The sequence below is a fragment of the Neovison vison genome, chromosome 1 (assembly GCF_020171115.1).
Source record: "Neovison vison isolate M4711 chromosome 1, ASM_NN_V1, whole genome shotgun sequence".
Classification (NCBI taxonomy): Eukaryota; Metazoa; Chordata; class Mammalia; order Carnivora; family Mustelidae; genus Neogale; species Neogale vison.
The window spans coordinates 250,619,403-250,647,384 of NC_058091.1; the positions used below are offsets into that span (position 1 = coordinate 250,619,403).

At 39.3% G+C, this 27,982-nt stretch overlaps 1 protein-coding gene across 6 annotated transcripts in view; it reads right to left on the bottom strand.

The window, feature by feature from the left end:
• MEGF10 (multiple EGF like domains 10) overlaps positions 1-27,982 on the bottom strand; it is a 343,784-nt gene that overhangs the window by 111,009 nt on the left and 204,793 nt on the right. For 5 of the 6 annotated variants that reach the window (XM_044228414.1, XM_044228404.1, XM_044228423.1 and 2 more), the window contains 3 exons: positions 11,163-11,296; positions 3,567-3,668; positions 1,451-1,551 (listed from right to left, as the gene is read on the bottom strand). In XM_044228414.1, the coding sequence (XP_044084349.1) occupies positions 1,451-1,551; positions 3,567-3,668; positions 11,163-11,278 (319 nt within the window). In that variant the 5' untranslated portion in view covers positions 11,279-11,296. Of the gene's footprint in view, positions 1-1,450; positions 1,552-3,566; positions 3,669-11,162; positions 11,297-11,909; positions 11,960-27,982 lie in introns of those variants that run through there. The other variant, XM_044228443.1, reaches the window with a different exon arrangement.

Below are 27,982 nucleotides of genomic sequence, written 5' to 3' on the forward strand. Positions count from 1 at the left end.
CAGTAACACACTGACATTTGCAATATGTTACAGAAGTACATTTACTGACCAAGAAATATATTCACACTGTATTTTTCTTTTCTTTTCTTCTTTCTTTTTTCCCTTCCTTTTCTTTTCTCCTTTCCTTTCTTTTCTTTTTCTTTCTCTTCTTTCCTTTTCTCTTGTTACATTTTCTAATTTTTTCAATGAACATTTATTATGACATAGAGCCCCGGCTCTAAATCAAAGTTGAGGAACTGCACCTGTTCCTATAAAAAAAAAAGAATCCGGGGGCACCTGGGTGGCTCAGTCAGTTAAGTGGCCAACTCTTGATTTCAGCCTGGGTCATCATCTCAGGGTCCTGGGATCGAGACTGGAGTCAAGTCCTGCTTTAGGCTCTATGCTCAGCAGGGTGTCTGCTTGTGGATTCTCTCTCCCTCTGCCCCTTCCCCCGTTCTCTCTCTCTCTCTCTAAAATACATAAATAAAATCTTAAAAAAAAAAAAAGAATAGAATCCAGTCATTGGAAGAAAGAGGACACATATACTATCCATTTAAGTCCTCTCTGCACTTGAGATCAAAGGAGCATCCAAGAGGTATAAAGGGCTTCTCCAAAGTCACCCAGTGCTACATTACCCGGCTCTTTTAAGCCAGGATGTGTCCAACCATTCCTAATGTCTTCAGTTTAGAGCAGAACCTTGTCTCTCTCGATGCTACTCAACACCAGTGCCTCAGCTCAGAAAGCAATGTTGCCCCTCTAGCTGTGTGTGGAGCCAAAATATTTGAATACACCCCTTTCTATTGATCTCTCTTCTCTACATCCTAAACACAGTGGAAAGAAACCTTAGTTGCAAACTTAATTGCACATGAAATTCCACAGTCTTCTAAAGTGCATCATAAAATCTCCAACTTCCCCTGAAACATTTCAGAATGAACTGGTGAGATGGGGAGGGGAGACAGAAAATGACAAAGAAGAAGGTCTACTTTGTGACCCAGACTTAGAGCTGTTTCTTAGTGTGAAAGCTCCTCTGCTTTTTGTAAGCTTCATCATTCTGTGCACCAGAAAAGAACACAGTGGCCTCTTAGAAGCTGCCTCGGGACTCCGGTCAGCTGCTGCGGGGAAGTCCTGCCTCTGTTCTCTTCTGTGACCTGAGTCTAGTGACTCCTTGACCAGTTTCCAAAGAGACATTTATTACAAAATGGTAATTAACATTGAGACATCCGGCCCTAAATCATCCTTCTATAACATCTGTTTTCTCCTCAAGTGACACTCATGTGGAGATTTTTGATAGGACAGAGGGACAAAGCAATGCTTCCCTCATTCCATAGACCAGGAAAGCAGCAGCCAAGGGTGACAGGGAATGGTCCAAGCTGCCCCACCTCCCCGGGCCTCCCTCTCGGCTGCCATTCACAAGTGCACACCAGCACTGGGAAACACAAGCTGCCCACAAGGGGATAAAGGTCTTACTTACGGACACACATTTCCCTGCTTTCATAAAATCCAGGACAACACTGGGATTTGCGCCTATACATAGTCTTCTCCCCATGCCGATAGGCTGTCCGATAACTGATTCTGCATGGAAGGAAAAATCATATTGTTACTTTTTTTGACTGGCAATTTGATTAGGAATAAGGAATTTATATTTTGATACAGAAGAGCTATTAAATATAATAAAGGTATGAAAAGTGAAGTATTCTAAAATAGGTAAGAAGGAGCATGTACTACATGTCTTGACCAATATTATGCTCTTATCTTTTTGTTTAAGAATTTATTAAAATTGCCCATTTTAGTCAACCTATACTTTATTTCAAGGGATCAGAAGTTTTGTGACTTTCCTATTTCACTTATCTTGAGATAACTTGGAAATTATTGATTAATTTCAGATATGATGGGGCTATGGGTGGCCAGTCGGTTAAGTGTCTGCCTCTGGCTCAGGTCATGATCCCAGGGCCCTGGGATCGAGCCACACGCAGGACTCCTTGCTCAGCAGAGAGCCTACTTCTCCCTCTGCTCCAACCCTTCCCCCTGCTCATGCTCTCATTCTCTGTCTCAAATAAATAAATAAAATTTTTAAAAATAATTTCAGATATGACCCTGATCTAATTATCCTTTACTTACATATGTTTTAAGGAAGAAGTCAGAGAATTCCTTGAAAAATCTATGACAGTGCAGTCTCATCCCACTATAAAATACAAGGTTATAGACAAACGACCCTCATTTAATTTAAGCTTCATCCATTCACTGATTTATCTATACAACACATGGCTTTCTGAGCACTTACTCTATTCCAGGCACTACTCTAGGCACTGGGGAAATAACTCATGATGAGCAACAATATAAAGCCTTGCCCTCAAGGAACTTATATTCTACTGGGGAAGATAGACCTACAGTAAGATCCATATTAAACAAATAAATATGTCATACAATGACTGGTAATGATTATATGGTGTGATGAAAAATAAGGCCTGAGTAAGGGAAGAGAGTGGGCAGGAAGGGAATACTTGTTTAGATAGAGTGGATAAGGAATGTCTGAAGAAATAATATTGAGCCTAATGTTTAATGCAGCATAAATCAACAGGTGTCATATTTAGACCCATGACTCACACCACTGTAAGCATTTTACAAATAAAAGTAAGGTATCACAGTTCCCTTCCATTAAGTTAATACTTAAGATGTTTTCCTTTTCTGTTTTCACATTTATAGAAAAAAATTATGTGCTTACATTGAGGTCAAATTTTTTTTTTTTAAAGATTTTATTTATTTATTTGACAGAGAACACAAGTAGGCAGAGAGGCAGGCAGAGAGAGAGAGAGAAGCAGGCTCTGCACTGAGCAGAGAGCCTGATGCGGGGCTCGATCCCAGGACCCTGGGATCATGACCTGGGCCGAAGGCAGAGGCTTTAACCCGCTGAGCCACCCAGGCGCCCCTTTTTTTTTTTTTTTTAAAGATTTTATTTATTTATTTGACAGAGAACACAAGTAGGCAGAGAGGCAGGCAGAGAGAGAGAGAGAGCATTGAGGTCAAATTTAAGTTGGTCTAAGGACAACTGGGTGACTCAGTGGTTAAGCATCTGACTCTTGATTTCAGCTTGGATCAAGCCCCTCATCAGGCTCGGTGCTGGTGTGGATTCTGCTTAAGATTTTCTCTCTCCCTCTGCCTCTCTCCCCAATCCCCCAGTGCATGTATGTGCATGCACTCTCTCTCTCTCTTAAAAAACAATTAAGTTAGTCTAAATTGAGTCAGATAATCAAGTAGACACATATGCTGGAATATGAGTGTCTTGGTACCTAGTGATATCCATATTCAAGAGGGTCTCCCCCATTTATGCACCACACAAAAGCTGCATGAATTCTTGCTAACCAAAGGATGGTAATTAGTAGACACTGTCTCTGTAAGCTCCTCAAGGGCACAGAAACAGTTTTGCTTTTTCTATATAACTCCTATGGTTTGGAACAAGGCTAGGATAATAGCAAGCACTCAATAACTATTCATGAGACAAATGGACACATTGTATCAAATATTTAATTTTCTGCACTACAGTCCTTCCCAGTTAGCCAAACTCCTAAATACACCTGAGCTTCGATTACCTGTGCCGTGTGCATTTAAACCAGTTCAGGATGTCAGTGCAGCTAGTGTAGTAGATCTGATCAAAGGGATGTGGGTAGGACTCTTGCACAGTCACTGAGTAGCTGAAAAAGAAGAAAGATAAGGAATCAATATTTCTTATTCTTACATTCATGATATACCACGTATCAAAAAAAAAAATCAGAGGCTAAATTATCTTCACTTGTGACTCCACGCCGACTTTTAATAGAGAATGTTTCCAGGTGTCCATTTGAACCAGAGCACTGAAAGGACCGATATTAATGATACACGCAAAAGACAAGAGTTCATGTTCTAAATTTCATAAAAGGAATTCTCTTTCCCATTCACCATAAACTCTGATAATCCTACATGATTTACAGACATGATTACAGACATGATTGCCACATATTGTTCTGTATTTAATTCCATCCCCTCATCCCAGACATGCAGGGTTAATCCAGACCTTTCACAGGAAGTTTTCCGTCTAAGTCTGCATGCAAATAATAAGCACGGAGACCATGTGAATATTCATAGCGATACATTTTGGTACTGATTCCGGAAAACCAAAAGAACATATTTCTCAGGTTGGAACTTGAATTAATTTGGTTTTGTGTGCCTGCCCTACTTCTCAGGCACTGGGAGAATATATGCAACCTTTAAGTAAAAACTACAAAGTCTCTAAACATATCACTGAAACAATTAGCCTGAAATATACATATCCTCGGCCTGCTGCTACTTAGCCTGGTTTCGAATACATTTTCACTAACAGCTTCTTGTTAAAGTAAAAACATGCAATCTTAAGGTCCTGAGAATGTAGGTGGAAAACATCCATAAAACATAAAGAGCATTCAGTGTTCAATGTCATAGTTCTTTATTTTAAAGCAGTCCATTACAGGCTCAAGAGCTTAGAATTCCTGCCTACAGGAAAACCCGGAGAATCCTCTTGGCCGAATAAGTCAATCCTCTTCTCTTGAACAGTCTCAAAGATTTTCACTAAAATCTTTAATTCACACTAGCAAATGGAATGGGCCCCAATAAAGGACTCACTTGCAGCAAATCAATAGACCAACTTCATTACTAGGAGCTATCGACTAGAGAAAGTACAGAAGGAATGCGGCTGAAACGTCAGCATGAAAAATTCAGGTTAGACACACAGTACAACCCTCTCATTTGAAAAGCTATGTGGTGCTGGGCTCCCCTACAGGGGGATTTCTTTCTCTACGTGGCCTCTATTTGCTATTCTGCACTTGGGCTCAATAGGAAATCCATAAAATAATCATACTGTTCACACTTTTGTGTATTTCATTCTTTGGATAATCGCAACTTGATTTGTAGGTTAATTTTGGGATGCTCCACAAATCTCATGCAGATGCAACAGGCCCCATTGAAAAGATCACTGGATTAGCAGAAGACAGGGCTATCCTCATCGGGCTTGGAGAAACTAGACTGCCCCCAGCAGATAATTTTACTCCCTGGGTTTTGAGTATCACACTTTAAAACCAGAGAATCACAGATGGTTTTGAAGATCCCTTCCCACTTGGCACTCTGAATTTCTTACATGAATTTTAGGTGACTATTTCCTTTTCTCTTATGCCACCTGAGGCTACCCCAAGAGCATGTTCCAATGAGTATATGCGATACAAACACCCATGTCTGTGATAAACCCCTTTAGGGGAAAAGAGGCCTCTATTAAAATATAAAGGTTCTTGGAATGAATTATCACAATAAGGTATTTTTTTGTTATAATAGTCACCATACAGTATATCATTAGTTTTTGATGTAGGGCTCCCATGTGCCCACCTTAATACTCATCCCCTTCCTATCCAAAACCCTCAGTTTGTTTCTCAGAGTCCAGTTTCTCTAGGTTCGTCTCCCCCTCCAATTTTCCCCTCTTCACTTTTCCTTTCCTTCTACTAATGTCCTCCATGTCATTCCTTATGTTCTACAAGTAAGTGAAACCATAGGATAATTGACTTTCTCTGCTTGACTTATTTCACTCAGCATAATCTCCTCCAGTCCCATTCATGTTGATGCAAAAGTTGGGTATTCATCCTTTCTGATGGCTGTGTAATATTCCGTTGTATATATGGACCACAATGTCTTCTGACCTCTAGCACGGTTCTGAGGTTCAGGTTAATGCAAATTCTAAGACTTTCTCACCAATTTTTTCCCTGCCTATCCAGCTGCTTGTAAATAACTGAATCTCGAGGACTAGAGCGTTATTACTCCATTCCATTTTCAGTGCAGAACAAAATGAATGAATGTTCTCTGCATATAGGTATAGTCCTGTATTACCCATGAACAAAGCAGCTATGGTCCACACATGCTAGGGGAGTAAAAAAGAAACTACCATCCATCCAGGCTGATTGGGTGACAAAAATATCCTACCAGGCTCTACAGCCCTAATTAAACAGAACTAAATTGGTTTGTTAGAACTAAACTTGATGCATTATCTCCATAAATTGGTTTGTTGGAACTAAACTTGATGCATTATTCCCATAAAATTCAAAGGCCCTGTTATGATGGTTAAGGTCTGTCTGACTTGGTGAGCAGAAGTGATAATCAACAAAGAGGTCCTGGCCAAACACATCCTATTTAATGTGGACAGAAGAATGGATTCCATAGGCAAATGGATTCCACAGGCAAACACGAGAAAAGCTTTCACTAATTTCTTGCGGTCTGGAGGATTGCTTAAAGGAGAGGAGATGCTGAAATATATCATTTTTTTCCTCTAGCCACTTGCCGCTCACTAATAGCACACATCTGAGGGAGGCTTCTCTGGTTTTAGGACAGAAAAAAAGCTCTTCTCTAGAAAAGGGTCATCAAACAATTTAGGATTCCAATTCAACAAACAGTTATTTGAACATCTCTGCAATTCCCGCCCCCAAAGAGCTCTCAAGAGGGGCCAGCCCATAATGCTAGAAATAACACAACAGGACTCTGATAGAGAAATACATAAACACAAAGACAAAATGTATTGTGCTTTGTGCATTTCTCTTCCAGCTTGACTCCTCTGATTCAGAAGGGACTGAAAACTAATTTGCACGTTGATCACAAACAGGCTTCTGGTGAAGTCTATGGAGAAGGGCTTTAAGGCTTTTAGGCTTTTCACACCAAATTTCCTTCCTATTGGTTTTTATATATCCTTTTTCTTTTCCATACAATCTTGCTCTCCCCCACCCCCGCCTGCCATTTTTAATGGTATTCTAATCACACTACAGAATTTGGAAAACAATATTTTTAGGAGACAGAGAATTCTCTGACTCTTAAATAACCACCAACAGCATTTTGCTGGCTTTTTTATAGTCCCTAGGGGTTTTTTAGCTTTTTGTGTTGGTTTAGTTTTTCGGCTTTTATCATAATATAATCACACTATGCACATAATTCTGAAAATTACTTTTAAACTTGAGTGCATCCTAAGCAGGTTAGTAAATAGTGAATATTCTTCAAATTATGACTGCCAAATACTCTGTAACTGACTATACCTGATTTGCTCAATACCCACCTACAGCTAAAGAATTAACATGTCACTTTTCAAGGGGCCACTTTGTGGAGGCTGTGTGCTTGCCTTATGAAGGAAAAGATCTCTGAGGGCAGGCCAGCCTCCTCTGGGTCTTTATCACTGCTTCCAAGCTGCTGTTTGAACATAATCAGTGCCTCGCTCTGCTAACCGTTCACACCTCTGTGTTCCTTATCAGCGGCTCTCAAGTCAGAGCAGGAAGGAGCCTTCTTGACTGTCTAGTCCAATCCTGTTTTATCACAAATGAGCAACCCTGAGCTCCCTGTGCGAGCAGTCAGCCTAGAGACAGCACTAACACCGGGTCCCCCAGACACCACCCTGACCCGTGCCACCTCTCAGATGTCATCAGAACATCTGAAGCTTCTGAAGCAGACAACGGATGCCAAACCGTGGTATAAAGGGAATCTGATCTCAATTTTACACTATTTTCACCACAGAGATGTGTAACTCTTCACCTCCTGCTTCTCAAAGACACTGAAAACATATCATCACCGGGACTTTAACCTATTAAATATCATCCAGGGAGAAACCCCAGCAAGATTTAATTTAAGGTCAAAGAAGGGGGCGGGGGAGGGAGAGGGAGGGCGGGGAGAAGCCATCATTGCTTGGCCACATTCCAAAGTGGTTAATTACATTCTATCTGCCAAAATGATCTTGTTACTTTAATCAGATATGGTAATAATCATCATTCCTTATCTCTGCTCGCTTCAGGACTTGCTGCTTCAATTATTACCACTTCTGTGTGCCACCTCCCATGGGGCTGGGCCAAGAATGGTTTCTCTTCTCTTGTGTCTTCTTTAACAGAAACCCCAGTAGATGCTGACACATAAACTCACAGACCAGGGAAAGGGGATGTGGAGAAGGAACAGATAATTCGTGGAATTATCAGTTTCTGAAAGGCTGCTGCATGGGATTCCTTTAATAACAAGCACCCCTTGTGTATTTTAAGTGATTTCATTTTCCTTAATTTCATTTTCTGTATAACTTCTAAGAACCACAATTGCTACATTAAAATGAGGCCTACTTTTATTTGAAAATAAATGATTCAGCAGGCCTGGGGCAGGGCCTGAGAGTCTGCATTTCTGACAGGCACCCAGGTAAGGTTCAAGTCACAGCCCCACAGACCACACTGTGAGAGGCAAGGCTCTGGCTGAGTCCATTTGATCCAGGTGGGGTTGAGAGAAGTTACGCCTCTACTCAGCGCTACCGCCAAGAATTCTGTCCTTGACCTTCATCCTCTTCTCCCCATTTCCATTCAAGCCCCAATTCAGGTCTGAAAATACAGAACTTGTCACCTGCACTCTTGTTTGATCATTTTAATTTATACTCCTTTCTCCATTCTTATCATGACCATCGCACTTTCTTTTACCTTTCTTCCAAGAATAATTACCTAGTGTTAAATAGGAAATGTATCAATAAGAAAAGTATGGCTGCCAATCCTTCTTTCTAGAGAGTCATAGAAAAAAAATACAGTCAGGAGAAAAAAAAATCTCCATCGTGTCCCTAACTCTTCCACCCTCATCTTCCCTCTTCATTAGTAAGTGTTTTAGAGGTCACTCTAATCACTTCTGCAACAGTGGAAATGCATGAGGTTTAGAGACTACTGTGCCCCTTGTCCATCCCCTCCCACCCCGTTCCCCCACTGGCGTCCATATTTAGCCATTTCATTGCCTGTCAAAAGGTGAGTGGGCTCAATCAACAGTTATTTATCCAGCACATGCCCGAAGCAAGGCAGGGTTGTAGACCCTGGAAATTATCCCTAGTGAACAAAACATGCAATTATGTGTGGCCAAGTTTTGTTGAATAATGAGGAGGGAATCAGGATGAAATGTGCATGTATGAGTGGGTGCTGGGTTACCTGAAGCCTGGCTTCTTTTCTCTTTCTAGCCTTTTCCTCAGAGAGTTCATCCGCTTACGTCTCATCGTGCTGGAGACTCCCGATTCTGTGCTCCAAAACACTACCAGGCCCATTGCTCAAAGCGATCTTAGGAACGTGACAAGGCACCTGCACTCATCTCTTCCCTCTTAAATCAGTACTCTTCCTTTTCTTTTTCGTATGTGCAATGACACCTCCAGGTTTTCACAGAGCAGGTTCTTTTTTTTTTTTTTTTAAGATTTTAATTATTTATTTGACAGAGATCACAAGTAGGCAGAGAGGCAGGCAGAGAGAGAGGAGGAAGCAGGCTCCCCATGGAGTAGAGAGCCTGCTGGCTGCTGGGCTCAATCCCAGGACTCTGGAATCATGACCTGAGCCGAAGGCAGAGGCTTTAACCCACTGAGCCACCCAGGCACCCCACAGAGCAGGTTCTAAATCTCACCTCTGCTGACTCCTACCCATCCTACAATCCACGTATGAACAAGATGTGTTGATTCTTATCTCACAGTATCTTCTGAATGTGATTATTTCCTTCTATTCCAAAGGGTTCATCCTCCCAGCTCTACCACCAATGGCCTCTCCCTTTTTGAAATGTGATAGGTAACCATCCTTATATTCACTGATTCATTTTTAATTGCTTCAATGGATATTTGTTATGCAGTTGGTAGCTGAAATGTTTATGGGAGGTGCTGTGATGACTGTAAAGATAATTAATAAGAGGTCCTTCCCCTTTGATTCTATATAATACAGTTAATACCATAGATACATAGATCTTGATTACATGTACCTATTTCCTCTACAGCTTAAAGTTTCCTAATGATACGTAACTCCATGGATGGATCAGAGAAGTGGGATTCTGTTACCGTGATTGTAAGCCTGTGCCTAGACATGGGGAAGCCATCACTGAAAAAAATAATGCTGTGAGTGAGGGACCAGGGTGCCCCTACAATAACATAGCTGCTGGGCCTGAAAGGCTCTGGGTGTGCTCATTTTGACCTGTGCTGATGACAGTGACAGGAATGTGTCCCCTGTGTTGTGCTCCCCATGGTGCTGAGGAGAACAGGGGAAAGAGACAGAGTTTGATGAAATGGTGCATACAGCTATCAAAACTACCTATTACTCTGGAGTGCTCGAGCGGACTAGAAGGGTGCCGCCTTGTCTCTAGAAAACTGACATTTGCAAGGTGACCTGTGGCTAACGATGCTTCAGGAGAAATGCAAGTAGCACAGTGGAGCTGTAAAGACTACACTTGACTATACTGTGGTAGCGCTAGATGGTTTGTCCTATTTTTGTGTTCCAAAAAATGACTCTAAGCTCTCTGACAATGACCTATTAGTTGTCCTGCCTCTGCTTCCCCCACTGCATAATGCCTTCATCTGCATACACCATCATCTGCTTTGATGTAATCTAGTCTGTCTTGCCTTCCTGCAGTACTGTGCTGACTCTAGATCTGTCAGCAGTCCCTCCCTGCTGAGGGACTGCTCAAGACCCTCAGCAGTCTGCGCGGCACTGGCTTCAGGCCACCTTCCATTCCTAGAACTCCACTCAATCACTGCTATCCTCTCCGTCTTATTCAGGTCTCTGAGAGCGTCTTAGCCAACACTACATCCATGCACCCTCGCCAGCGCCTCCAGAAATCATGTCGCCCTTTTCAGGCCACATACAACCCAAACTTTTTGCACTACACATGGCCACCCTTCAGTACATTATTTCATATTGTCCTTCACCACTCACCCATTTGTTCCCATGCATAAGTCCAGCTCCCCCAGATTATTGCAAAATAGACTGAGATGTTTGGGAGATCATGTGAATGGAGCTAGTAATATTTTCCCAGCATGCTACAACTACTCCCGTGTTAGAATCAATAGATCAAAATTTTTTCACTTTATATGCCGTAAGAGCAAGGGCTCATGAGTTCAAACCCCACCCTGAGTATAGAGATCATTTTAAAAAGAGGGGGTTAAGTTTATCTTCAAACAAACAATAAACAACAATACCAGCAAAAACCTAACCTTAGGAAATAGGTTATCCTTCAAATTCACTTTATATGCAATAATACTAATTTATTGTTATAACTACTGGTATTTACATAAAAGTAATTCTATAATCTCTTCTCCAAGTCTATTTTATATATCAGGTTGATAATGCCAATATATAAAAATAATCAGAAATTATTTCTCAGACTACTTTCAAAATGATTACCTTTCCCAGTGGCTGCACACATTAGGGTCTTCAAGATTCAGTGATGATGCTGTCCTGCTCCAGAGGCATAACGAGAAACAGATAAAGCTCAGGCATGGGTTCAAAGAAATAACCATTTTTTGGGGAAGAAAAACCTACAAGAAAACAAAAATCCAAATTAGAGAAGCATGAAAATGACCCAAACAGAATTCTTTTCAGTACAACAACCATTCAGAACCGGTTTGTCACTAAGGCTAAACCACACATCACAAGCCATGTGTTTAAATAGAAGGGTCACCAGATTTCATGGTCCAAGAGAGAGGTATTTCTTGTGCTGTGCAGGGTGGTCACCATTTTGTAAATTACAAAAATGTGCAAATCATCATTAATTGCCACCACAACAAAAGCCCTTCTCATCCATGCCAACCAACATTAAAGGGATCTTCCCAAACAATTCGGAGCAACGCAGGCTTCCAGACTCTCTCACCAGGCATATTTCCCTTCTGGAAGAAGAGGGCTCACAGAGGAATCTGGCCTCATTTGTCCTGGAGGGTAAAGGATGAAACAGAAGCTCCATTGACTCAAGAGAGAGGCACCTCAGGCTCAAACTGAGATTCATTCAATAATCCATTCCCTGGGCACTGAACATCTTCTAGGTCTGCTCTATCCTAGGCACTGTGCAAAAACTGGGCATCAAATACAGATACGGTTCCTGCCCCTGGCCATTAAGATGTGTATAATTTCATAATCATGATGTTCATTTCTTACATTTAGTGCTTCCAATTCCCCATCTGCTCAACAGAAACAAAACCAGCTAAACCAGAACCAGAAGTTTGTTTGCACGTGTACAGAAAAATATGTAAGTCTGTTTAGAGGTCTGTGTTAGAGAAAACCAACCTGGTGTTCTTGAGAGGAAGAAGGAACACAATGGAAAAACAAACAGCAGCATTTTTGCCAAAGAGGCCCACAAAGGAGACACAAGATGAAGGAGAATGTTCCATACAGAAGGAATCAGAGGGGAGGCAGAGTCAAGCCCACTTTTGGGAGCTCAAATTAATTCAGCCGAGAAAGAGACGGGCATATCACAAAGGTTTTGTACACCATTACCAAGTTCATGAACTTCACCGGGGGCATAACACAGATGATGCAGGGAACTAAGCAAATCTGCGAGACTTTTCAGACTTGGATTCAGTAGAACTTGGTGACTGAATATGGGATTAAGAGAGAGGAGTGTTTGCTGGAAGAACCCCATGGATGGAGTGTTGTGCCCTTCACTAAAATGAGAAGCACAGACACCCTCCCCTTCTGGGAGGAAGAAGCTTTAGTTCAGTTTTAGATACAACAAGTTTGAGATTCCCAGGAGATACTCACATGAAGTCATCTGCAGGCATTTACTGAACACCTACTATGTGCTGGGACTCACCAGCTTGGGTGTGTCACAGCAGGCACAGCCTGTGCCTGAAACTCACACCCATCTCCTTACCTCCAGGAACTTACCATTTAGTCAGAAGGAAATGCTTAGTTGCCACACTTAAATAAAATGACTTTATGTAATCATTGTAAAAATGGACATGGAAATATAAATAGCTGATCCATTTACTACTTAAAAAGAGAACAAGTATTAACCTGCCTATTGGTAAACTAGGAAAACTAGTAACAATAGGTCAGATCATGTGACTGAAGCAGTTATTTTCCAGATGAGAGCTAGCATTTTGAGAAGTTACACTAACTTTTTACACCACAAGGGGCGGAAACAAATGGGAGCAAAATTTATTCAATAAAGACCTTGTAGTTTAAAAAGATAAGTTTATTCAGATGCCTGGCTATTCCAGTTCGTGGAGCATGGGACTCCTATTTAAAAAAAAAAAAAAAAAGATTTATTTGAGATAAAGAGAATGCACGTGTGCATGAGAGCTCTTCTCATGAGTCAGGGAAGTTGCAGAAGGAGAGACTCTCAAGCAGACTCCCCACTGAGCATGGAGACTCCTCAGGACTCAAACTCAGGACCTTGAGGTCAAGAGCTGAGCTGAAACCAAGAGTCAGACGCTTAACTGACTGAGCCACCCAGGCACCCCAAAGTGTGGGCCTCCTGATCTTGGGCTCATGAGTTCAAACTCCACCCTGAGTATAGAAATCACTTTAAAAAGAGGGGGTTAAGTTTATCTTCAAATGAACAATAAACAACAATACCAGCAAAAACCTAACCTTAGGAAATAGTTTATCCTTCAAATTCAAGACATTAGATCATGTGAAGAAGTACTCAGTCCTTTGGAATCATGGCTGTTTATAAGGATAAGTATATGATGATAAGTCACCTGTCTCTAACTGCAGAAAGACTAAAACTAAAGACAACATTTGCTTTAGAACAAGGAAATAATATCATGAATGTGTAGGACAATGAAAAGATACTGTAAGCCACTATAAGGTTGTGAAATCTTTAAAAAGGGGAGTTTCCATCACCACAAAATATATTTTAACATAAAAAGCATAAATGGGAGGCCAAAATAGGGCTTAAAAAGTAATTCAAATTATTGGTGTTTGTCATGAAGTTGTAAAAGCTGAAACTCAACATTATAAAACCAAAGAAGTTTTTCCACTTAACAGAAGTGACCAAGAGTGATGATGATGATGGGAAATAATTTCCTGACCGTTTGCTGAGGGCCAGGCCCAGGGCAGAACATTTTATGTGCATGATCTGTCCAACCCTCACAGCCATTTACCTAAGAAAAAGGGGTTTTTATGATCCCCATTTCACAGTTAAAGACATGTAATATACTGCTAATATTTTCTTCATTCATCAAAAAAAGCAAACCTCTAATATACTTAGTTGTAACAAACAAGCATGGCAAATATCTGTCTCATTGCTTTCTATACCTCAGAATAAGCGTTTTGTTGCAGCGAAGTGTGAAACATGTATATTAACTTTCATTCTCTCCTCAAAGACAAAACGAGAGCTAGTCAGCAGTAATCTGCCATCTACTTACCAACAATTACCCCAAATTGGAAAGTTTATATCGTGAGTCACCATCTTAGACTCAAACCATTCATTTTCCAATTAGAAATGTTTAGTCTGTAAAGTTAGAAATTGCTGCAAGCAATGAATCAAACTGCCAAGAAAAAGAAAAAAGGTTGTGTGTTTTCCTTTAATGTAAAAATGTTAATGTTAATCTTTTTGAAGCCTTTCTTGCTTTGCACTTGATGTGAAGCTCTATGAAGTCTTTAACCTCTCTATGAGGATGGCAGGAAGAAAAAAAAAGCAAAATTTGGTCATCTTCCCTGTGCTTTTGAAATTTGGCATAGAAAAAACCTAACTGCATTGCCAAGTTGCTGGAGGTGTTTACAGAAGGGAAAATATAAGGACATTTTAAAAAATGTATATATACATCAGCGGGTCTCATTACCAAAGGATTTTCCAAATGAAAATAAAAAATTAATGGAGTTCTACAATAATCTGCATTAGAGCATAAAACATCAAAAGCAAAAAGAATTGCTAGACCCAGATGCAGGGATCATGCAACTTCACATAAACAGGTTAAAACCCTTTGAGAAAATAATTCAAATGTTATGTACTATGGAGGGATTCATAGACATGTCAATGAGCTGTAGAAGTCTATAAAATACAACATTTCACTATATTCAAAAACACAGATGCTTCTTCCTTTTGTTCTGTCTCTTGTTGAATAAAAGGCACTGAGAGACACAACCCAAATAAGACGTGTACGGGGCATTACATATACTCTTTCCCTGCTTTATTTGTTTTCTTCTATAGGTTTCACTGAGTAAAATTCATGTACCATTTTTCCTTTGTATCTACCCTGAAGGAAGAAAGTTCGACACATTTTTCTCCCCATTTCTCTCTTTTAAGCTGTGCCATCTTGTCTTACACTATAATCTTCCACTTTGGAGCACAAATGAAAACAAAACACAATCTTTAAAAAATAGAATTATTTCAATTGAAAAAAAGGTAATACAGTGGTGATTCGCTTCATTAAAACAGACATTTGGAAAATATTCAAAACTCTAAATGGAGAGTTCTGCTACCCCCCACCCACTCAGTCTTCATCTTCAAATAACTTTCGTTATGGTTCCATTTAACAAAATTTAAAATGTTAAAAAAAAAAGTCATTTGCATGAACCCCCTAGTGCCAAACTTGATTGCATTCCATATCATTCACTTAATTATTATGGAAAAATCAAAACAGAAAATCAGTACAACTGATTAGCATTGCTAAAGTGCTTCTATTAGAAAAAAGAAACACAGCAGGTAGAATTAACTCTTGCTATCTACTAGGAAGGGAGGCTTTGCTTAGTCTCACAAAACCCACAATAAATAATCAGGTTGAATACACTCCTTACAGTGGATGAATCTGGGTTCTGATGATAGGGAGTAGTTGATCAGTGTATTAGGGAGAAATAAATAATGGGGCGTTGACTTGCTAATTTATTTTTGCAACAACAGAGATATAAATGATGCCAGACAATCCTTTCTGCCTTTCAAATCTATTTCCTTCCTAGAATCATTAAGAGCACTGATAGAAATAACTTGGGTGCCCTCACCCAGTTTTTTCTCAAACTCATTTCCTTAAAATCATCTCACAGTTTTCTAAGCGAAAATAAATTTCACGATTAAGAATAGTCACATTTCCACAACCCCCATCCCTTGATCACCCCATCACATTAATCAATAAATAATATACTAATTTTTCCTCAGAAAGGCCACCCAAGTGGGGCAGAAGGTAGCACGCTGTGTTTTTCCAGGAGCTTCAAGCCTGTGAATAGAGTATCAGAGCTCCAGCTCAGAGGTACCAAATATGTCAGTGCTTACTCATGTCACTTTTGATCTCAGGGTCCTGAGTTCAAGCTCCATATTGGCAGTAGAACTTACTTTAAAAAAGGGGGGGGGGCGGCGCCTGGGCAGCTCAGTGGGTTAAGCCTCTGCCTTCAGCTCAGGTCATGATCTCAGGATCCTGGGATGGAGCCCCGCATCGGGCTCTCTGCTCAGCGGGGAGCCTGCTTCCCCACCCCCTTTTCTCTGCCTGCTTCTCTGCCTACTTGTGATCTCTGTCTGTCAAATAAATAAAATCTTTAAAAAAATTAAAAAAAAAAAAAAGAAGAATGCTACTGGTTGTCCTGAAACAACACCAGATGAGAATTTCCACAGAAACACTACTTTGCAGATAAAAAGAATCCAGGAGGCACTGTTGTGACTTCTGTTTTCACCATCCAAAGCTAGTTACTCTAGTAGCATATGACTTTAAGCAAGCATAACTCTATCTGAAGCAATGCAAGTACTATATATGCAATGCAAGTACTATATATGTTGTGTGTATATAAAACCTTGTGTTATTTTGCTCACATCAAACACCATAACACAGATATTCTTCTGAGTCACATTGAGTCATCTTATATGGATGGTCACACAGCATTCTTTAGAAGACTCTAAGGATATAAGATACATGAGTGTGGCTATTAACACCAAAAAAAAGTTATTAAATCCTATACTACAAACTTATAATGGTTTTATAAGCAACATATATATATATATGTTGCTTATAAAACATATATATGTTTTTTATATATACATATATATGTTGCTTATAAAACAACATATATATGTTGCTTATAAAACATATATATATGTTTTTATATATATACATATATATGTAAGACATATATATATTTGTTGCTTATAAAACCATTATAAGTTTGTAGTATAGGGACATATATATATATATATATATATATATATACACGTTGCTTATAAAACCATTATTATAAGTTTGCAGTATAGGATTTAATAAATGTTATTTATAATTTATAATTTAATAATTTAAATCTATAATAATTCATATTTATTTATTTATTTATTTATTTTTATTTTATTATATTATTTATTTATATATTTATATTTATATAAATATAATTAATTATAATTAAATTTACAATGATTTAAATTTATAATTTATAAATTATAAGAGACATATATATGTTGCTTATAAAACTGTAAGTTTGTAGTATAGGATTTAATAAATTTTTTTATATATTATAAATATATATAATAAATACAAATATTTATATAAATATAAATATATATATATGTATGTACATATATCCCTAAACGTTAGCAGGAAGTTGAGTGTTTCACACCAGTTTTGGCATTCACTAGATACTTCACACCAAACAAGAACTGGACAAACCCCGAGGATGCCAGGCGCTGGGCCACCCTGAGGAAGCTCACCAACCACATGCCACAAACAGACCATTTCAATACAGCACAATGCTGGCACAGTTAAGCCCAGAAGAGGCTGTTGTGGGAACAGAGAGGTACAGTCTCATAGACTTAACCTGCCGACTCCACACGTAATATCTAGGTGGCATTAAAGGGTAGTTTGAAGGGACACCCTGATCACCCACATGTCCTCAACTTTGGGTAGTACTACAAAACACCCCTATGAATCCTGCCCCCAGGAATGGAAAATTCCACAAACAATACTCACTAAGGATTGAAGCTCAAGCAACTGTGGGGACCATGATGACTTATAAGGCACGGTCTCAGGCTCAACAGGTCCAAATCGACTAGGAAACAAAAATTCTAAATAAGCTATTATTTTGCCAAATGAGTTGACATAGAAATAGATGACCAGGGTTTTAAGAGGAGGAAAAAAAACAATGTGAGAAAGAAATTTTCATAAAAGAGGCCGAATATGAACAGAAGCATTCAAAAGAAAAAGAACTAGAAATCTCTGAGTATCTACTTCATGACTTGCACCTCACATACGTAATCTCATTGGCTGAGATTAAATGTTTCACTTGAAAACCAACAATTAGAACAGCAGAGATTTGAACCAATCTGGCTGATGACTACAACATCTGTGATCTGTTCTTGGCATCACATCCGGGTAAAAGGAAGCCTTGAGTAAATGAAAACCATGGCAAAGGGCCATGAGGCAAAGAGAGAAGTGGGAGCCAAGATTGCGGGTGGAGAGCAGGAGGACTTGTAAGGAATCCTGAGAGGCAGTGCTAGAAAAGTAGGCAGAGCTCAGTGATAAGGGTCTTGAGCACCAGGCTAAGGAGCTCATATGGTTTTATCTTGCCTGCAGTGGGATACACTGAAGTCTTTGAGCAGGGCACATTATTATATGAAAGAGATGTTTCGGAGATTAACACAGAGAGGGTGTGCAAAATCCAAAGAAGGGAACACGGACTGGGGGCAAAGGAAGGGGTGGAGGTTTGTGCATTCAGGGGTGGGGTGGAACTGCCCTTGGAGGGAGGGTAGACTAAGGGAAGTATGTGAGAAACCAGTGAAAGAACTGGTGAGACTGGGAGAAATTACAGAAAATAGGGTCAATATCAAGGACAGCTGGCAGCACCTGGGTGCCTCACTCAGTTAAGTATCCAACTCTTGATCCCAGCTCAGGTCTTATTCTCAGGGTTGTGAGTTCAAGCCCCACGTTCCCGCTCCAGGCTGGGCATGGAGCCTAATTAAAAGGATAATAATAAAAAAATAAAAGAATACAAAATAAAAATTAAAAATCTAAGAAAACAAACTTCTAATGTTGATCATGAAGAAAAGAAAGTAAAAAGACCCAATATCAGAAATACAAAGAGAGACATAAGAACAGACTCAAAAAAGATGTTTGGGGTGCTTGGGTGTCTCAGTCAGTTAAGCAACTGACTCCTAATTTCAGCTCAGGTCATGATCTCAAGGGTCCCAAGACTGAGCCCCACATCAGGCTCTGTACTCTATGTTGAGCATAAAGCCTGCTTAAGATTCTCTCTCTCCTCTTTCTGTTCCTCCCCGCCCCTCAGCTGGGCACTCTTTCTCATTTAAAAAAAAAAAAAAAAGAAAAAAAAAAAGGACAGCTGCTGTGGCTTAAACCATTATGAATTGCACTTCTATTTGCTTGGTTCAGTCTACTTATCTCCTTTTGGTAAAACAATACCTCTCTTTTTTATAAGAAAAAGAAATTTCAAACACCGTTTCTCATTCCAGGGTTCAGTGAATAAAATCATCTTGATTTTCCTAAACTTCTCATGACTTAATATTCCTCAATAACATTCCCACTCATTCTTCTCAATCTGGAGTCCTAATTTATTTGGCCTGTCCACAAAAAAAGAAAAGAAAAGAAAAGAAAAAACTACTCTATTAGCCCTATTATAAGATTTACTCTTTCTTTCTTTCCTTTTTCAACAACTATGCCTTGGCAACCCTAATTATACCCCAGGATTGTAGCCAACCTCCAGGCTGATCTCCGACTATCCCTGCCTTGTGTCAGACCCTTTCTTGATGAATAGACTGTGTAACCAATAGGATACGGCAAAAATGACAGAGTGTAACTTCCAGACCTACATCATCAGAGGCAACACGGTTCCCTTCTTGCTTTTCAGACCGCCAGGAAGCCAGCTGCCATGTCATTAGGACACTCAAGCAGCAAGGCGAAGCCTCACGGAAGGTGTTCCACCACCAGCCACGCGAGTGGATCCTGCAGCCCCGCCAAGCCTTCAGGTGACCCTAACCGCCGATGACGCATACTATGACCTCGTGAGATCCTGAGCCAGAGCCACCAGCTGAGCTTCTCCCAGTTTCCTGACACACAGAAACTGAGGTAATGCAGCAATAGAAAACCACTACATCTCTATTTTATTTTTTTTATTTTTTATTTTTTTTTAAAGATTTTATTTATTTATTTGTCAGAGAGAGAGGGTGAGAGAGCGAGCACAGGCAGACAGAGAGGCAGGCAGAGGCAGAGGGAGAAGCAGGCTCCCTGCCAAGCAAGGAGCCCGATGTGGGACTCGATCCCAGGACGCTGGGATCATGACCTGAGCCGAAGGCAGCTGCTCAACCAACTGAGCCACCCAGGCATCCCTACATCTCTATTTTAATATGTCTATACCAATATCTTGTTGGACTTCCAAAATGCTCTCAATAATGCTGACAATTTTATTGGTATCTTCAGGAGCATCAAGCAGAAACCACCTGCAAAGATTCTGAAATCTTTTCTCTGCATTGTAACTCCTGGCAGGAGCCCCTTGACCTTTAATTACAGTTTCAGTTATTTTGCTCTGGGAGGCATGACCTCAAGATGCCTGTGCTCTGAGGTGTAGCTACTGCTTTTTCACACAATGTCGTGTCCTAGATTATCCTGCCACTTACCCTTAACCATTAGCATTTGACTACCTAGAAGAACTGACCTGCCTCCTGATAACCAGGAGTTCATCACGTGCTCAGTGCTACTGGTCACTTACAAAATATTGAATGAACGGATTCTAAACTTTTCTCTGGGTTGCTTTTTCATTTACAAATAAATGTTCTTTTTCCTTTCTTGCCTTTGAACTAGTTTTCCATGATTATCTCTGATAATATATATAAATTGTATCTGAAATAAATACATAAAAATTTATTGATATAAATAAAATATATGTAAAATAAATAAAATTTAATTATTGTTTTAATTTTTTAACTCTTTTAACTCTTTACTTTGAAACAATTTCAAATTTACTTGAAAGCTATAAAAATAGAACAAAGAATGACATTCATCCAGACTCACTAGCTGCTAACATTTTGCCACATTTACTTTACTACCATCCACCTACACACACACAAACCTTTAACCATTTGAGAGTAATTTGTAGTTTGCCACTATCCATTTACAAACACACACACACACACTTAACCATTTGAGAGTAATCTATACATGAAATTTTGCCCCTATGCCTCTAAATACTTTAATGTGCATTTCCTAAGAACAAGGACATTCATATATGTAACTACAGTACAATTACCTAAATGGAAAAAATTTAACATTGATGCAATACAAATGGAAAAATTTAATATTGATGCACTATTATTATCTAATCTAGACCTGATTCAGATGTTATCAACTGTCCTAATCATGCCATTATTTTAATCATCTTTCACACAGTCATTTTTCAAAGGCTTTGCTGAAAAACAGACAACTGTTCTTTCAATCAGCAAACCCTGGCAAAGGTAGTCTTTGCCCTCAAAGAGTTTACAGTCGAATAGGAGAGTAGTATCATGTCTATGATAATGAAAAAGCAATGTAAAATGGGATTAGGGCCAAAGAGGGTTACCAAATAAGTATGTAGAGTTGAGAAAGTCTTCCCAACTGGTGCATAGACATAAGAGAAAGCAATGTTGCAGGTTTTGCTGATTACATGGAGCAAGGGAGGGTGTACCCAGAAGAACCACTAGGAACAAAGGCATAGAAAGAAACTGCCCAGAGGGAAAGGCAAATGGGCAAGATTGTCTGGAACACAGGGTGGAAAACCAAGTGAGTGAAAAGGAGTTTTAGAGCCATGTCAGGAATGGTGCTGATATCATGGTTTAAGATTGACCTGAGGTAAAATACCCAAACACCTCATGAGACCTCAGGCAAAGAATGAATGGATTTGAGAGAAATGAACTAGAAAACAGAACTTGATCAGCCCAAGAAGAAAGAGAGACCTACTGTTTTTTTCCTTCTTTTAACCAATGATATGGATTGAAGAAGCTGACTGTCAGGTTGGACAAATCCCTTGACATAATACCAGCAGGAAGAAAATCCAGTTGTAACAGAATACATGACAAAAAAGGTAGTTTCCTTTAGACAAAGCCAAATCATAATACAATGGAAAAGGAGAAAATATATCTCTCTGACATACAGCAGGATAGATGGGTGTCATCAGAATCTTAAGTCTTTCCTTGCACCTGGGGTCAGAGGTGGATGGAGACAGGACTGGGAAGCCTATGTAGTTGCTCGGTCCCTCTCTTGGGAAGGTCCTTTGCAGTGATGCATAGAGCTATTGTATGAAGGATGATGGCACTCACTCTGCCCCCATCACTGGCATGACAACGGCCACCCATATGTCACCTGATCATCTCTGGGTCATTGTACTAACACTCAGTTCCTGAAATACTATTCAGGCACAGCCGAACAATCCAACTCAAAGCTTCCTTTCCCTGAAGGTTATTTCTTACGTAAGAAAACACAGAGAAATGAAGACTCTATGAGGGAAAGAATATCTATGGGACCAAGATTTTAGAAAATTTTCCTATCAAATGCATCTGTCCAGATTCTATGAAGGAGGGATACACACACACACACACACACACACACACAGAGCATTCCTCTATTTTTAATATTTCATAACAGGCCAAATAATTTATATTTGTAACAGTCATTTGGCTTCCACAAGTTTCCAGCGCACTACATATATCTTAGGGTCCAGAGAGCTTTTGTACTAAAAAAGAGAACAGAAAGTTAGAGTTTAAGGCCTTACGGGCTTCAACCAAAATCCTTTCATTTTTATGGAAGAAATAATTGGAGGCCCAAGTTATGGTGACTCAGCTATATCACAGAGTAAGTTTGTGAATGGTCCAACACTAGAACCCAGAAGTCAGGGCCCCTGGTTTCAGGCAAATCATCTTCATCCAGTGACAGTGCCACTTTCTTTCTAAAATAACACTCTACTTGTACAGTGGAGCAAGAAATTCTTCTTAAACTGCAAATTCATTAAAAGCTAAATCCTGCAAGTGACTAAGCTATCTTCTGGCCAACACTGAGAACCTGAATTAGAACATACAAATGTAGGGGTGCCTGGGTGGCTCAGTCGGTTAAGTGTCTGACCCTTGATCTCACTTCAGGTCTTGATCTCAGGGTCATGAGTTCAAGTGCCCTGTTGGGCTCCACGCTGGGCACATCACCTACTTAAAAGAAAAGAAAAGAAAAGAAAAGGAAAGAAAGTACAAAAGGTATTTCCATATTTACACTGTACTGATGTTTAAAATAATCAGGAACAGCGGGACTCAACTGCCATTCTTCCCAGGGTTGCTCAATTCAGAACCACAAATCCAGACCAGGATAGAGAATGACCACACGGATGGCTCACAGCAGGCATGGCCACAAAAGAGTCTGGACACTTTCATCCTCATGGTTTTAAGCCCACATGGTCAAAGGCTTTGAAGAGTTGAGGCAAAATGTGAGGAAATTGCTGAAGAAATGTAAGTAGGCGGAAGAATATAATTATTCAAAGTTGCGTTTGGCCCAGACATTAAGGAGAAAATACTTGGGCAGCCTTCCCTCCCACCTCAGCTTCCTCGCCAACTGCATATATATGTAAATATGAGAAGCCACAACCCAAACTCCAACTTTATGACTCTTAAAATAGGGCTTTGTTTTAGTAGATAAAGTACCACATGCTGAAGTAGCAACACCACTTCCTGTGGTATCTAGACAGATCTTTTATTCACAAAGTGACCCTGTCTGACCCTGAATAATGGTTCGAGAACAATCTCATATTGATAGGAAATTAAGGGCCATTCCCCATACTACTTTCTTCATTCACATTATCCATCATTCTCTCTTCTAATGTCCCTGCATCTCTGTACTTATCTTCCTCTGCCATTTTTAGGGTAATTCAGGATCTGTATGCAATGGGGACAGGAAAGTATGGCAACCAAGGAAAATTCTAGTGTGTTTTGGCATCAGACTCTGATCAATGTCAGGTCATTTATCTTCTCTCTGCTTTACTTCCCTTTCATAAATATCAGCCAGGAAGTCAGCTTGAATGGCAAGCAAACTTATAGAGTTATAGTTTCCCGTTTGTCTTTCTTTACAAACTTCCAGAATGCCTAAGTTTCATCAACTTTTGTATGAACATAGCCTGTAGCAGGAAGGTGGTCCAATACTCTTAATTTTACAAATGGTAAATGATACTGTGATCCAGAGAAATTCAGTGTATGCCCAAGGTCACAAAGCTCTTTCATAAATAGCTTCTCCCTAGGCTAATATTGGCCCCAAATTCAAGATCTTGTCAGTGTACACAATATTATGAATTGCTGCCCACAAAGATAATTAAGACACAATTACATTTTTTTTCCTGTGGCTGATGCCAGTCTTAATAGAATATAAATATACAAATTATAAGTCCAAGCATTCTTATAAAAGTTTAATACTAAAATATTGATGAAATGCCCAAGACTTTCATAAGGCAACTTATGAATGCTCCTATTCATATCAAGGAGGAGGAGCTCACAACGAATTATGTCTACTCAGTCTGTGCATCAAAGGAGCAAATTGGACATGAGCTTCATAGTTGTTCTGCTAAGGGCTGTCACAAAGGAGCTGATGAAAGACAAATGGACACCCCCAATTTCTTCACTGCAATGATGCTTTTTGGTTTTCTGTGATATTTTGGTACCTAGAGCAACACCTAGCAGAGGGAGGCTAAATGGATGAATGAATGAATTTAATGAATAGACATGTATAGACATATGTATAGACATATGTATCTGTATAGAATAGAATGTATAAATAGGAGTCATATATGTGGATTTGAACAAAAAACTAAAAAAAATCTTGGATCTAGTAAGACCTCTCGAGTCTAGCAAGATCTGGAATTGGTAATGGGACAAATAAAAATCTGGTGAAGAAACAGATATTTCAAGTCATGAGTTTTTCAAGAATTAATCATTTTTATGTACCATGAGGCAGTTGCACATCCCTTATGTACTTTAAATTACCCTAAAAATACTTACCTTTTTTTTTTGTTTTTTGAAAGTTTCAGGGTAGGGAGACTTTGACCTTGTTAATTTGAAATAGGGCAAGTTTACAACTTCCATGGGCATTTTAGAGTTTGTCTCTTATTCTCAGCCAATTACACTTGATCTGCTTTTTGGAAGTGTTTTTCAGTGCTTGCCTCGGCAGCACATATACTAAAATTGGAAGTGTTTTCCATTAATTTATTTTCATAATTTTTCAGGCATCAGTCAATGTCCCAGTGGAAAAATTGTTGCAAGAGTTGTCATCTCTTACCTCATTTATTTATCTTAAAGATTTGTATGTCTATTTTAGAAAGAGAAAAAGAGTGAGGAGAAGGGCAGAGGAAGAGGGAAAAAGAGAATCTCAAGGAGACTCCTTGCTGAGCATACAGCCCCACAAGGGGCTTGATCCCATGACCCTGAGATCATGACCAGAGCCAAAATTAAGAGTCAGGAACTTAACCAACTGAGCCACCCAGGTGCCTCTGACCTCATGCACTTATAAGCTTTGTATATTGTAGGATGATTTTACTTTTTTGGACATATCACTTGACTCCTTTATCTTCTTTCAAAATCATATCTGCTTTTAAAATCATTTTCAGTCAGTGATGCCAACTGTACCTACTAAGTATGATTGTACTCTTAAAGGATCACTTCTATATTTTAGCAAAAACTTCTATTAGGAGTGAAGAAATGGCCAATTGTTGGTTGACTCTTCCTGAAAGGGCCATTCAGTTTTTAAATTTCATTTTAACACAGAAATATGAAATAAAAAGTTGAGAAATATATGCATCTGTCATTTGTCATTCACCTACTTTACTCCCTGTTCTAACTAGAGCAGTAAGCAGGTAGATAGTACGGGTCCTTTAGTTTGACTTTTTATTGTAAAGATAAAGTAGGTTTTATTAATAGCAAGCTTAAAACCAAAGTCTAAAAACACTAACTTCTGAATAGCTTTTCAGTTTGACCAATTTATTCTTTCTACCAATTCAGTTCCAGCTGGTCCTCCATGCTGCCCCCAATTCTGTCAAAACACAAATCAGAATATCACACATCTATACTTAAAAAGTTTTTTTAGAGATTTATTCATTTATTTTAGAGAGAGAGCAAGAACGGGGGTGGAGGGGTGGAAAGGCAGAGGGAGAAAGAATCTCAAGCAGACTCGACGCTGAGCATAGAACCCAACCCTGGCTCAGTCTCTCGACCATGAGATCATGACCTGAGCCAAAACCAAGAGCTGTATGCTTAACAGACTGTGCCACTCAGGTACCTCTATACTTAAAAGTTTTTTCAAGCTTTCTTTTCAGGGAAGTCCAAACTGGCATTTCCTCACTCAAGATCATCTGAGTCCATCCTTATCGCCCAGAAAGCTCTGGCATGTACATATCATTTCTATCACCTCAGCAGTGCCTACTACCTGACTTTACCAGTTAACCTTCAAGAAGCAAATGCCACCATAGAAGTGCTCCCAGATCAATCTAAACATCCTTCCTTATTCCCATCCACCTGGTGCATCCTGGGAGTAGATGACATCGACTTTTTCAGACTAGAAAAGCACGCTATTTTATTCACCATTGTCTTATTCATGTCTCCACCAGCTGGTAAATTCCTTCATGTCAAAACAATACATTGGTCACTCTACATGTTCCTGCTACAGATGAGGGGCTCAATAATATTTCTTGTCTACTGACTGACTGAATGAATGAATAAATGACCCATGGGAAAGACAAAGCTCAGAATACATAAATCAGTTTCTCTGGATTTTGAAATATTTTTCACAATATATATGGGGAAAAATGGAAGGTCAAGATTGTCCCATTTAATTGCTAAACTTTGTCCCATTATTGCTAAACAATACCACTGCAAAGGAAAATCCCAGAGTTGAAAAAAACATGATGACAATACTGGGGATTATAAGTATAGAAAAACAACAAACACTTTGCTGGAAAAATATGTGGTTCAATTAGAGAAAAAAACTGATGCTGTTTCATAAGAGAATTCTATGGATACTTTCAAGGGCTTAATTAGTAGTTATTCTGTACATTCACTGAAAGCTGAATGCTTTCTTTTCACTGGCATTCCTGTATTCTCATTAAGTGGCTCTCCTCTGATATGGCTACATGTAGTCATGTTTTTAGGGACCTGGTATTCATCTCAGCTATGGCCACAGGGAAGTGACCATGAGCATACACTGGTAGCACCAAAGGGGTGGTCCAGGATGGGCTGAGAGTCGGGCAATAGAAGTAACAAAGGACGGTATAGGAGTCAGGGAGAAAGGAGCAATGGAACAAACCTTGCAATGGCAATGTTTTACTATGCTAAGAGGAAAACTTTCAGCCTCACAGCTGAAAAGCACAATTCCTAGGGTGCACTGTGTATGCTAGTATAGGGACCCAGCTCTGCAAACTTCTCCAGAAAAACAATATCTGGGAATACCCTAGAATGAACCCCTCACTTATTGGCAGATTATTATAGTCTACAGTTAACTACAGGACTGCCTTTCTTCATTGTGTTCATGAAGTGTTATATAAAAACAAGCTAGAAAAGGGCAAAGAATATCTAAGGTTATTTAAAATATAGTTTTGAAATACGGACAAAAGGAAAAGGAAGGGGTTCCTATAATTTTAAGGCTTAATTTTGAAAAACAACTAAGGTCTCTGATGGTCTTTGATGAAGCTCAAAATGTGACTGCAAATAAAGAACATTTCAATGTATCCTAAATGTACGTAAGTGTCTGTACATTACCTAAATGAGGCAAGAAAGCAAAAAGCACAGGTAGCCATAAATACATATGAAGTATAATGTTAAGAATAAATAAATAAATGACATTAACATTAAATATTTAACATTAATGTTAAATAGCAAACATTAATATTAAAATAATATTAATTATTTATAACATTAATATTAAAGTAATTACAGGTTTCATGGTGAATAACACCTCTGCTTTTAAGAAAATGCTGGCTAACTTTTAAAGGGCAATCTGAACCAGAGAAGCTGAAAGTATTTGAACTAAAGGCATGAGCTCTGAAGTCTGCAGAAACACAGGCCTAATTTGCGACATTTTGGTTAATTTCTTTCCTTCTTCCATTCTTGCTCTTTTAAAAATGTCATTTCCCTTTTGCTTTTATTATAACTCCTCTTCCTTAACACTTTTTTAAAATTTCAAAATCTCTAATAGCAGCATCTTCACTTTATCATAAATAATGGAAACTACAGAGAACAGAAAGCAATCCAGTTTAAGCTGACCCCCATCACACTGAATACATTCATTTCCTTCTTACAAAGAATCAGTTCCTAT